The sequence below is a fragment of the Sander vitreus genome, chromosome 7 (genome assembly GCF_031162955.1).
Source record: "Sander vitreus isolate 19-12246 chromosome 7, sanVit1, whole genome shotgun sequence".
Classification (NCBI taxonomy): Eukaryota; Metazoa; Chordata; class Actinopteri; order Perciformes; family Percidae; genus Sander; species Sander vitreus.
The window spans coordinates 26,202,205-26,215,537 of record NC_135861.1 but is presented as its reverse complement, the minus strand read 5'-3'; the positions used below and the strand labels follow the sequence as shown (position 1 = coordinate 26,215,537).

Genomic DNA, 13,333 nt, shown 5'->3' with positions numbered 1-13,333 from the left:
CTAATGCTGCCTTCAAATGCCGTTGGACAAAACATGACTACCATACTGTGTGTTTGGAAACTTTGCCAACAGCTGTCAGAGTGGTTTACACAACTGTTTGCACATTAAAATAAGCCACCGAATTAAAGAATTGTGTCACATATGTACCTTACAAAGTTACATCTATTCTTAGCTAGTGGGAATATGCTAACTTTTTAAAGAGCCGCTCAGGACATGTTTTAAAGAGCTCAGGACATGTTTTAAGAAATATACTCTGCTTTGAATAATAATTTCTCTTTTTGGCTTTTCAACAAAAAACTTCAATACACTACTTACCCATTCTAAAAAAGGACATGTACAACATGTCTCCTACTTTACTGAAAAGTCTATTTACTGTGTCTGTGTCCAGGAAGTTTCAAATTTGGGTGCAACAACTCAGTGAAATCAGTAGACAGCAGTACAGTAAGAAATGAATAACATTCACTGAACTAGAGCAAGGTAATTGTTGCCTTTCTGTTTTGATATAAACATTGATTTAAGTATGCAACTAATGATTATTTTCATGCTCAATTATTAAAAATGTCAGAAAATAGTGAAACATGTCCAGCACAATTTCTTAAATATTAAAAGTTACGTCTTCAAATGTCTTGTTTTGTCTGACCAAAAGTAAAATACAAGTACAACTAAATAAATAAAACATTCAGGTTACCATTAGATAAATGGTATCTGAGAAGCTGACACCAGGGAATGTTTGGCATTGTTGCTTGAAAAATGACTAAAACGATTAAAATGACTAATCAATTATCCAAATAATGACTAATCAATTGATCAACTAGTTATTCTGCATCGATTACATGCCTTATGTGCATTTTTTTTTCTCCTCTTGATTCTACAGCTAATTTCTAAAATAAAACCACTACTTTCTTTGGCTGCATTTACAACCCCCAAAAACAAAAAAACACGTGCAGCTGCCGAACTGTGAAGGAGGAATGTCCGAGGTACACGTGAAGTCAGCAAAAAAAGGATGCACGTCAACATCCCTATTGGCACTCATTCGTGTCCTTCACAATAAAAGTCCCCGCCCCCAGCCTTTTCAGAAGAATCACTCTCAAGTCATATTATAGTTGGCTCCACGTTGAAGCTCATAACTCGGTCAGCATCTTCCTCGACTGGTTTCACTCTCTGAGGACAACAACACACTTTTATCATTATTTTTATTTTTTATTTTCGACAACTCTCTTTTATGAGCTCAACATGACGTTCAGGAGGCTGAAGAAGGTGAACTCCAGCGGGCCAGAGAGTGGACCCGCACCTCCAGACAACGACATTTATTTCCCCTCGTCAAAGTCAGACAGCTGCCGGACTGGGGACTTACCGACACACTCCTCGGAGGTTTACAACTACAAGACTTTGGCTTACTCTGGAGGGACGCTGCCTAGGAATTTCAAAAAGGTAAGAAGTCCATTCAACACTTGTTATGTTACCTTATTATGTCTCCCCTGTGTCCTCATTCATTGGGTCTTGTAGTCTGAAGTTCTCAATATAGTTAGTATTAGTTATTAACTGCACTCTAAAAGTTATTCTGTTAACTGTTTCAGCTCCAGTTGTTCATACCAGACATGTATACTTCTTTAATGTGAAATGTTTAGAGGCAGAATAGTTTACTTTTGTTTTTGCCTTTTTAGCATCACACCATTTTTTTGGACAGTAGACTTCCACATTTGTTTATCACTTTTTTGTTGGTGAATTGAGTGATTCTTTCACCTGCCACAGGGACGAGAAGATACCTTACAAAGATATGTAGACTAGATGGACTTTGTATGACTTTATCTGAAAGTAAAAACCTGTGGTTCTGGATGTAATCTACTCAGATGTGCAGTGTTGTCGATCTATCTGGTGATTCTTGATCTGAAAAAATGGTTTGGGCACCTCAGCTGGTTCATGGTGTATCTATCTACAGAGAGCATCTTCACTTAAGGCCAACAGTGGCCCATCCAGGGACAAGTGTGGACCACCCAAACACTGAATCTGATTTATGATGTGTCAGGTTTGCCAGGGTCTGGTGCTTCAAAGGAGGACTTCATCCAAATTAAAATGATGATGATGATTTGACACAAGCAACAATCCTTAAAGTAAAAACCTGCAACAGTTCAGGTTTGTTTACAGTTAGATGGAGTATGAATAATACTTTCTTTTTTTTTGTTTTCTTTTTTTTTTTAACATACAAATGACTCCTTTTCTTTTGAGGGATGGTGAAATATATTGACATTAGTATGACTTTTGGAATGATTTACATGTAGAAACAATTACAAGCCTTTTGGTGTAATTATTATCATTTAGTATGACAATAACGTGGTACCAATACATGCTTAAATATACAACAATATATAAAATGAAAAGACAAAACAAAAAACTCAACTAAAAGTTATTTTGTCGTTGATTGATGCCAAAAGACCAATATTCCCATGTTAAAGTCATTTAACTTTGATCTTTGACCTTAAGATTGTCTAAAATGTATTAATGAAATGTACTTGCATCATAAGTACAGACTATACGGTATTGAAACAACTAAGTCATTTTCAAATTGAGTTGTATAAATCAGATTGACTACTGACTGATCTCATAGAGTATCATTTATTCTGCTTTATAAATTATTGTTCTGACTCTCTACATGTTGCCTCTATTTCAAAATAGGAGCACACCGAAGATTCCTTAATCTAAGAGAAACAAATCAAACGTGTTAACCTGATAACACCATGACTGATATCCCCCTTCTCTGATGCTCCAGAATGACACCAACTTTAGCCGATGCGGCATAATATAGGCTGAAGGTTTTCATGGCTAGTGTGTCAATTGGCACACTCTCCTGGCTATTGTGTCTCTCATAAAGATGGATTCAATTCTGTAACTTCCTTTTGGTGTTTCTGACATCCTAGTTGGAAAGCAGTTTAAAACAGACAAGTGTAACAGTGTACAGTAAAGAGAGGCACAGCTATCCACCAAGCTACATGCATACGTGTGTGCAGTGGCTGGAGTGAACGGCTACAAAAGTGCATTGTGCACACACAGGCACAGAGATCCCGCTCCAGCCACCCCCGTCGGTCTCTGAGGGTATTTGGGAATAAATGCACTCATTGAGATGGGAGTGGGACAATTCTGTAAGTGTTGGGACATAAAGAAAGCAACATTTTACGGTACTACCCAGAGAGAGACTGTAGCACAAAGCAGCCTTTCATAGGAGCAGCATTTGAAAATGATTGAGTTGGAACAGTCGAGGATTGATTGTAATGATTTAGTGGAGCCTTCTGGACAGATGCCTTCCTTATTTACACAGTCAGGTAGGGCAGAGTCCTGACCTACTGTTGACTTGGCTTTTCACTCAATGCAGTTATTGTGGCAGTTATTCTCACCACGTGTGTCTTATTTGTTTCTTTAATAGGCTGGAATTTGCACAAACGGCTCTCAAACAAGATCTAACGTTTCACATAGGTCAACATTTTGAGTGCCTGAGGGCAGCTTATTTTGTGTTAATTAAAGCTAGATTTTATGTGCTTTCTGATGTCGTAAGTGTGAAGTAAACAAAGAGCAGCCAGACACGAATTTCTGGTTTCACCTTTGATGTTTCCATACCGGCACAATGGCAAAGTGGCACAATGGCTACAAAATACAAACGCGTAGCGCACATGTACAGCTTCAAGACTAGATGGACCAGTTGATGCACTGATGCGTATAGTAGGTGTGTCCTGGAAACCCCCCCACACCCTCATGAGTGATATTGCGTTAACCTCCCGCAGGTGTCTGACACGCTTCATGTCTTGTTTCGTTTTCTCCTGGCAGGGTGGCGGTCTGCAGAAATGGAAACCCTTAACAGTGACACCAGAACCACAAAGGTACAATCTCCTTCATCCCTCACTGACATTTACCCTTTGTACTTTTTCACTTTCCTCTTATCTTCCTCCGAAGAATGATTACAAGTGAGCAGCGTCATCCCGGAGTGAAAGGCCCTCATTCAAACAGTCAGCCACAACGATGGCAGCCAAATGTTATGCATGACATTCTTTGATGGGTTGTCATGAATTTTCATGTGTTTTGCTGCGCCTGCATGAGAGATGCTGTGTTGACGTCTGTCAGTCCAACAGACCCTTGTACTGTACGTTTAGCTGTGACGTCCAGAGGCTGCCGGACACAGAAGAAGTCCTGTACAGCCAGCAGAGATATCTTGTTATGCAATTTAGATAAGGATAAAGGGAGAAATCCAGAGTTGGACATAAACATCTTGTTGACCTCCTCTCCTCCTGCTCTTGTGTTTTGGAGTTTATATAGGCCTACAAAAATGCTGTTTTATAAATGAGTCTTTGTATATAATCATTACCGTGAGCCAAACAGCTGACAGACTATGACATCCCATATTTATTTGATTTAAAAGAGAACTCTAAGAAAAAAAAAAATGGCCATCACAATATCCTACAGCCCAAGGCGACGTCTTCAAATGTCTGTGCGACCAACAGTCCAAAACCCCCAAATATTCAGGTTACAATGATATAAAACCGAGAAAAGTAGAAAACACTCACATCTGCGAAGTTGACACCTGTCAATATGTGGCATTTTGCTTGAAAAAGGGCTACAATTACTAATTAATTATCCAAATGGTTGCTGATAACATTTTTGAATAATATTGCATGACATGTTTTTTTTTCCCTACTTGATTCTACTTTTGTATCACATGGTTAAGACCCCCCCACTTCATTTCTACAATTGGAAACCACTACTTTGAATTGTAAGACCAGGGAAAGCAGCGATTTCACACAGTTGAGAAGCTGCAAGCTGCAACCATCAAACGTTCGGCATCTTTGCTTGAAAAATCACGTAAACAATCAATTGATGATCAAATTAGATGCTTGTTGCCCACTTAATCATACAGCTCCCATTCATATTAAAAAAAGACTCTGGGATATCTGATTGATATAAAAGATGTTGTGAGTCAGTTTAAATAAAAATGACCAAATCTCTTTCTTCTTTTCCAGAAAGGTGGTGGTCCTGGAGAAAAATGAAGAGGAGACGTTTGGTTTCGAGATCCAGGTGAGAGGATTAACAGCGACTATTTTAGAGCCTCTCGAATGCCATTTAACGGGATTTCCCTGATCGGCCACATATCTGTCACCAGATTATGAAACTTGAGTGACTGAAGCGTGGACATCTCATCCTGTAAATCTCTTAATCCGAGCATTTGCCTGCTCTGGCGGGGGTCAAAGGTCACGCATCAGTCAAATAACTCGTTGAGTGTTAGTCCCATGACTCGAGAGAAGGGGAGATTTTTCTTTTCCCAGCGTTTTAAGCTGTGTGGTTTGCTCACACGCTTGCCATGTAAAACCTGCCTCACGCTCACCCTCTCAGCATGCAGACGCTTCACACATTCAACCTCATTATCTCCCCGATCTCTCATTCTCTCTCGCCCCGAAGCGCTGCAGCAGACCTCACAATGTTACATCTGTAATGCACACCCCGCTCTTAAAATAGTTTTCTGAAATGTGTTAAAGTTTCTGTAAACGGAGCACTGCATCGAGGAAAAGACATATTGTTCTATTTATGGTTTGGATGGAGGCTGCCGCCCTTCCTGTCCGCCTGTGGCCAGAAGGAAGCGAGAGCACTAGGACCAGTTTGACGTTCAGCAGTGAGAGAGATGACTTTGGACTCTTGTGTTTTCCTGGTGGTTATCCTCCCTAAGTGCCTGTTGATCCATACGGATGGATGTGGAGTTGAGAATCCAGCATGCAAATGGGATATTTGCATTTTCAACAGTATTTGCGTGGTTATATGTTGATCTTTCAGGCAGCTGATAAGCAAATTTTCCATAAGAGACACTCTTTTTTTACTTTAATAGGAACACTTGACTGTAGCAGATGGACAGCTTGATAACTCGCATGTTATTTTACGGGACACTCTCATAGTTTTGTGAGTCTGTGGACCTGTTTGTTGAGGGAAAGGCCCTGACCGTTTCAGCTGCAGTTTGACTGACGGCTAGTTGTGTGATAAGGGGAAGTCTATCTGTTGCCTACACTGCTCTGACCTTCTGCAAAGAGTCTGCGGTGACTGAAACAAGGAAGAGCACACAAATACATGTGGAACTGTTTCCAAGACAACTAAATATTAGATACATAATAAGGAGGGGATATCTTGTCAGCTTACAACAATGTTCTGTGTTTAATATGCTGAACTTTCTTAATGTGTTTTATGTGAGCAGCAGGTTTATAAAGTGGCTGATTTCAGTGTCAGTTTCAGGATAGGATCACATTTTCTTAAAAAAATACTGACATGCCTATACAGTGTGTCCACTGAAGGAAATATTGGTCACTGTAATTTGTCCTCATGTCCATACTGGCCACAAAGAGATCCAAATGTACAGTTTTTTGTTGTTGATAAATTCCCTCTTTGTGCTTTCATGGTGAGTGTTTTCTTGGAGGGATAGTAACACAAAAAGGGAGACTAACTCAGTGTGCTGAAGCCTCAAAATTATTTTCAGCTGAACTTTAGAAGTAGTTTATGCAACTTTGGATCATTATTTTTGCACATAATAGAGTTTGTCCCCCATCTCCTACAATAAAACTGCTTTTGTATAGCATTAATGGACAGAAAGAACAATTACAGCATCTTTTTTTAATGCACATGTGGGCATGTCAGTACTGTTTTCAAAATGTGAACCTGTCCTTTAAAGTTGAAAAAGCCTACCGTCGCTTTCTGTTCAGTCAGGCAAGAGAAACAAACCTTACTTTGCATGTTTGTGCCACGTCTCCGCATGTTGAGTGATATGATCTGCTTTCCGGCAGTGTCCGTCACGGCTTCCTCAGCTTGTTAATCAGTGGTTTTTCAGTGTTGCATTGTGCATCTCCACAATATTTCAAAACTGCTGACATCAATCCCATTGTGTAAGCCAATTCCTATACATAGAGAAAAAGGAAGTATTTACTCTTCAGCTTGTCTTTTTTTTCAGAGTGATTGTTCTGTCTCTTTCAGACTTACGGCCTGCACCATCAAGACCAAAACTCTGTGGAGATGTGCACGTTTGTGTGTAAAGTGCACGATGACAGCCCGGCCCAGCAAGCAGGACTTAAAGTTGGTGAGTTTGTGTTTGTATTTCTCTTTCATGCATCAAAGCTTAAAATAACCTGGAAAAAAATGGTAATAGACATGAGGGGAAGTCAGCACTGGAAGTGAGCATGTTTTTTTTTGTTTTTTTGCTCGTCCTCTTTTTGGGTTTGCCAGCTGACACTCATGCACCGTACGTCAACAAAAGCACTCGTGTGTTTCGGGCTGGCTGTTTAGGGAAGTACAAATATGACCGTTTGCCTACTCATTTTCCAGTCAACAAACAACTTAGTGAGCAGCTATTTCAGCCAACACGTATTTGCCAGCTCCTCTCACCAATGTGCCAGATGGAGTAAAGCAAAGACAACCTCTCAAATGCCAGTTTTGAAGCAAGTGTTATTTTTATTTGGCAAACATGACTTGTTTCCTTTTGGATCCCTCTTTAAAAAAAAAACAGAAATCCTCAAAGATAGAAACTTTTAGAAATAGAATAGATAGATTTTAAAAGAGGCAATATTTCTCAAATTGAGTTGAGAAGAGGATGCTGGGTTTTCGATAATGTGCTAAAAAGCGCTGCGGCGGTCGTTCACTTCGCTTTTATAAATTGTCTCTGGTTTTCAAACTTGTGACCGCTCAGTCACAAGCTGGCTGCTCTCGGCGTTAATGTCCTCATCAGTGTGTCAAAAAAGAAGGAAGGCCATTCTCCGCCTCCTTCCTTCATCCGACCTGCGTATGTCACTTCAGTTTCACTTCCTACATTCCTGGCATGCTGGCTCTATTGTTCCCCGTGTCTCGCTGCGAACACAGTGACTTCATCGCATGAAGCCGATTGGGCGGCGATTTTTAAAAAGAGGAAAAATAGGCTTTGTTCTGAAAGCTCACAAAGGCTGCTGTCACGCATGAGAGTTCACACCACATCTAATAAGTCTGAAGTGGAACAATATGACTCTCATAGATAAATAAACAAATATGGCTTTAACATGTTTAAATAAGCCTCCTTTCCAATGGGGCGGTGACTGCAGTTCATTAACGAGCCGTATGCCACGACTGCACACGTCTTCCACATTTGTGTTGCACGTGTGTTGAGGTTTTATTTAGAAATCAAACAAGCTTTAGTGGGCTGCAGCTTGCAGTAATTGAAGCCACAGTGGATTGAAGTGCATCCTGACCTGATTGTGTGTGTGTGTGTGTGTGTGTGTGTGTGTGTGTGTGTGTGTGTGTGTGTGTGTGTGTGCGCGCAGGGGACACCATCGCAAGTGTGAACGAGGCCACCGTGGAGGGATTTCGGCACAAGGAGATCGTTCAGCTCATCAGGGCCTGTGGCAACACAATCAGGTACACAGAAAACGCCGTGGATGTTTAGAAAATTATCATTTCAATCAAAATGTTTTTAGGTAATAATAGACATATTCCAGTTATTATAGTGCTGAAACGATGAGTCGATTTGACAGAAAGTTGGAGGCTATTGTGGTAATCGTTTATCTGACAGTTGAAATAATCTGATTCGTGTAGAAACAAAAACCAAACGAGCTTTTTGATGTTAACAGGCTGTCAGAACTCAAGGTAAAAATATCTATTCAGAGTGAAACAACCTGTGGATTACAAGAGGGACATTTCTTAACAGGAAAGAGAAGAAAAAAGGCGATGCTCATTGTGCAAACACATCAGTCAAATTCAAAATAGAGAGTCTTATTGTGTCTGACATCTCTGGCAGCTCAATTGCACAGCAGTAACTCATTCGTAAAATGAATTTAATGTTCTAGATATTGTTTATTCAACCAAATTTTAGTTTGTTACAAGTTTCCCAAAATCTATTAAAGCTATAGTGCGTAGTTTCTGTGTCCCCCATGAGGAATTCTAAGTAATGACAACAAAACTGTTGGCGCGTCCACATGATACAAGCCTTCCGTGATCGCGCACCACCCCCACCCCTCCCCCATACAGTTGCTTTTAGCCAAGCGGGACAAGGAGGATTAAAAAAAACATGATGGACTCTTCAGAAAAGGGAATTATCTTCGGTCAAGTTTCTGCGCGGGAAAGTCGCCGGACGACACAGTTTTCTGAGTCATACTGAGAACTACAGAGAGAGTTGTGTGGAGCTGATAGTCTTATGTAACTTTTCCCTCTTCGGTCCCCCTACAGGTTGTCTCATTGGAACTACAGCCGCTCGAGCCTTTTTAACATAAAAAGTTACGCACGAAAGCTTTACTGGTCAGTGAAAATTCAGTTTACATGGGACGGCATGGATTCTTGCGACCTCCAAAAGGGGGGGGGGAATGAATGAATGAATGAATGAAAAAGTTTGAAAAACCACTGGCTTAAGTTAATAACTTAGCAAAAAAACAATAAAACCGCAAACATTTTCTGGTTCCAGCTTTTGAAATGCGAGGACTTGCTGCTATATCTGTCAATTGCATATGTTTGTGTTTTGGGCTGTTGGTCGGACAGGCTGTGAGAACAGCTCAGGCTATGAGAAGTTGACATTTCACATGCTTGGAAACAAGGAAGGCAAAAGTATTTAACGGCCACAGGCGTGTTGAAAAGCCATTCGTCAGCAGAGAGGGTTGAGACACTATATTGTTTAAAATATGGGGACAACAGCGCACATTTTCAGACTGTCTCTCGTGAAAGACATTCATACTGTTGTTCATATGAAAAGTGCCCGAAATTGTGTCAAGAAGGGGGGGGGAAGAGAGCTAGAGAGAGAAGATCAAACCCGATAGAAACGGTCAGACACAGACCCCTAATCTGACATGGGGAAAGGTGTGGTTTCAGAAAATGTTCAACCATAGGTCAAGCAGTTCTGATGAAGCATACTGGCAGCTTAGAAGTTTAAAAATAATCGAGGGAATACATTTAAATGTCTTTTTTTTTACTTAATTTATTGAGTTAAAATAGATTTGTCAACCAAAGCTTGAGTATCTCAAACATTGCTGTTAGGATTTAATATGTGGGGGTTTAATCTGAACCACACTCTCCTCCTCCTCCTCCTCCTCCTCTACTTGTAAAAGATTAAAAGGACAATTAGCGAGGTCCTCGCCTGTACGCTTGGAGAGCTGCTGCTAAAAACGTGAGGTGAACCGCATCAGAGTGGCACAGATTTTATGGACTGACATCATTAAATTATACTTACAACTGGAGTCTGTATAAACAGTTAAAGTGAAAACAAGCTCTTTGAGTTACCCACTCTTGTAATCAAAGGATTTGCCACACCGAAGTGAGTGGAAGTTGTATATGTTCCTTATCCTTCCACCTCTCTTGTAAACTGTTTGCCACCAGACTCATTCCCGCCACCGTCTTTATAAAAAGAGCCTTTCATATTTTTTCTAAATCGCTGTTTTCTGCCCTTGTAGTTTTTATTATAAATGTTCGCTTCCTGTTAACGCTCATTAACTGTATCGCCTTCTGGTTTTACGCTTAAAGGCTGGAGACGGTTTACAGTGACTCAATCCGAAAAGCAGAGCTGGAGGCCCGGCTGCAGTATCTGAAGGTGAGTTTTTTCTTTTTTACTTTTGCTGCAGCAGTTTTTCACTGTTTGTCAGCAGTGAGTCCGCCTGTTTGTGTGTGTGTGTGTCACCACACACACACACACACACACACACACACACACACACACACACTATGTTATGTGCCTGATATAGACACCAGTTCCCCCCTCCCTCCACACCTGTCTCCCCAGCACAGCACCACCTGTTGCATCAGCAGTCCACTGATCGTTGCAGACATTCTCAAACTCGTGGCCGTTAAAAAGCTGCCAGCTTTTCCCCCCAAAGATTACAGCAGCTGTCCCGCTCTAATCCACGAGTGTGAGAGCTGCAACACAGCCGCTTTCTGAGATCCTAATCCAACGTTTTAAAGAGTAACCTGCTGCTCAACACACTGCATTGTGTGCAATGTTGATACATGTTGATTTCTCACTAAATGCGACATAATTGTCAACTTATTGATGTTGCTATAGAGCAAAAACAAAAACAGTGACTGAATAAAGTACTACCTAAAGCGTCACGACAAAAACTGCTACAATCATATTCACACTTTTCGGGAAAAGCCCCCTTATATGAAATCCTCTGTAAATTTTAGCCTGTAACTCCTGTTATTTGTCAAAGCAGTTTTTCTGGTTCACACATACTGTCCCCTTGACACAATAAGTAACTTTGGCGACTTTTGCACCTGCAGTTTAGACACAGATAATTTGGCTTTTTAGTCTTTTTTTGCTTTGAAAAGTCTGTTATACATGAGCTGGCAACTGTCAACCCATTACGGTTTAAATTAATATGTCCTACCTTGTAGCATTGCTTTTAATTGTACACAAGTTATTTCAGAGTTTAAGTCATTTTTCATGAGTTGTTTTTACAGCCTGTGTTGTGGTTTTCTTGTCCCAGTCATTTAACATCTCTGTCTTCCTTTTTGTAGCAAACTCTTCATGAGAAATGGGATGAATATCGGTCGTTGATGGTGCAGGAGCAGAGGCTTGTTCATGGTAGGTCGTCTTGTTTTTGTGTCTTGTTAATTCAATTAACTTTATTTCACCAGGATAATCCACTCAGTGCATGTATATACATAAAAAAAAAACAAGACAGGTTGAGGAAATATTTTTTTAAATGCACGTTTTCATACTAAGAAATGCTCAGCTTCCTTCATGCATGCATGTTTAGGGATACTTAGTTTAATCATGAATGAAATCCCTAACTCTGCCCTTCTCTCCTGTAGGCATAGTGCTGAGTGATGCCGCGGTGTACGAGTCGCTGGAGTCAGCAGGCGTATACGGCAGCCTCGGCACTCCCAGCCCCGCCGCTCAGAGAGCCCTCCACTGCACCGGAAGCACCAGCAGCAGCGCCAGCTTCCTCAGCACGGCCACTGAGGACGACCCTCTGTACCAGACCTGCCTGTACCAGGCGGACGGCAGCGTGGACTCGGACAACACCAGCGCAGACAAAAAGAGAGAGCAACAGCCGGCACAGAGGCAGCAGCGCCTCCGACCAGCCAGCGAGCTCTTCACGACGGCCAAGACGCAGCTGACCCGCAGCGCCAGCACACGCAGCTACATGAGGGGATCTTCGTCATCCTCGGCCACCTCGGGGGAGAAGCAGGGAGGATTCAACACGCTGCAGAGGAAGCCCAAACAGAAAAGCTTCCGCAGGCGCCTCCTCAAATTCATCCCGGGCTTGAACCGACCGCTGGAGGAGGAGGAGAGCAAACTGTGAGCAGCAAAGTAACTGAGCTGTTTGCCCAAACTTCACAGATCCAAAGACTTAAAAGCACCACTGACTGTCAAACGAAACTGCCAAAGAAAAGAGGTAAAAGCAGCCCCAAAGAGTGAAGAGACTGAGACCAAAGTGTGATGGCTCGACAGTTGCACCTCTCCACGTTTTGACCAATGAACATGTGGCTACGCTCTGTAGCCCTCAGTGTTTCACAGCTGTACATAACTTTTGTTTCCTTTTTGTTCTTTAAGTTATTTATTTATTTTAACATGTCAGCTTTTATGTACAGAATGAAGGATTTTTCCGTTTTTTACTGCATGCACCGACTTTTATTTTGACAGCTGAGTAAATGCCCCGTTACCATTTGTGATTGTTCAACACCACTTTTTGTAAGAGACAAGTTTAATATCTACTTTAGATGATTCAGATTGATGCTGTTTTATTTTATTTTTTCCACCTAAGTCACGGTTCCTAAAAATAAAATATGTGTCATTTTCAAATTTCACGCTCATTATTTTGTGCAGAACTTGCAAGAAAGCTATTTTGTTCCACAAGCCACAACTGTTTGTGGGAATCGTAGCTGCCAAACTTAAATTAGCGCTCAGACCTCAAGTATACACACAATCTGTTTGTAATTTCCCCAGTGGAGATGTGTCCTACTCCATGTGATACTTTTAAATATAGCAAGCCTTCGTAGTTCCACAACTCTTCCTCCGTTTCAAGAATGTTATCACTCGAGTTCTCGAGGTTAATGTCTGGTTTTTGGATGGTTTGAGGCTTTTTGTGGTGTGAGGTATCCAGAATGGAGGCTGTTGTATCGGCTATGACACAGTTTATTGTTGCGAGGATAGTGAGGAATGTGCGGAGAAAGGCATGACCCAAAATTCCAAACACAAATGCTTTCTTTCAGCTCCTGCAGACGAATGCTGATTCCTCCTCTTCCACGCTCCCATATTCCCATGGCAGCTTCAGTTGTCCAAGAGGTGTGTGTGTGTGTGTGTGTGTGTGTGTGTGTCTTGGAGTCTTTTCATTCTTGGCTCCCAGCTGACCCATGAGGTCATGGTGGT

The 13,333-nt window shown here is 41.3% G+C and overlaps 1 protein-coding gene across 1 annotated transcript; it reads left to right on the top strand.

Moving 5' to 3' along the window:
• The first annotated feature begins 1,077 nt into the window (after positions 1-1,077).
• On the top strand, positions 1,078-12,766 carry tamalin (trafficking regulator and scaffold protein tamalin). Its single transcript, XM_078255676.1, has 8 exons — positions 1,078-1,431; positions 3,817-3,869; positions 5,004-5,058; positions 6,991-7,093; positions 8,304-8,397; positions 10,486-10,552; positions 11,476-11,542; positions 11,773-12,766. The coding sequence occupies exons 1-8, from the start codon at positions 1,234-1,236 to the stop codon at positions 12,264-12,266; spliced, it is 1,131 nt and encodes a 376-aa protein (XP_078111802.1). The 5' UTR covers positions 1,078-1,233; the 3' UTR covers positions 12,267-12,766.
• The last annotated feature ends 567 nt before the right edge of the window (positions 12,767-13,333 follow it).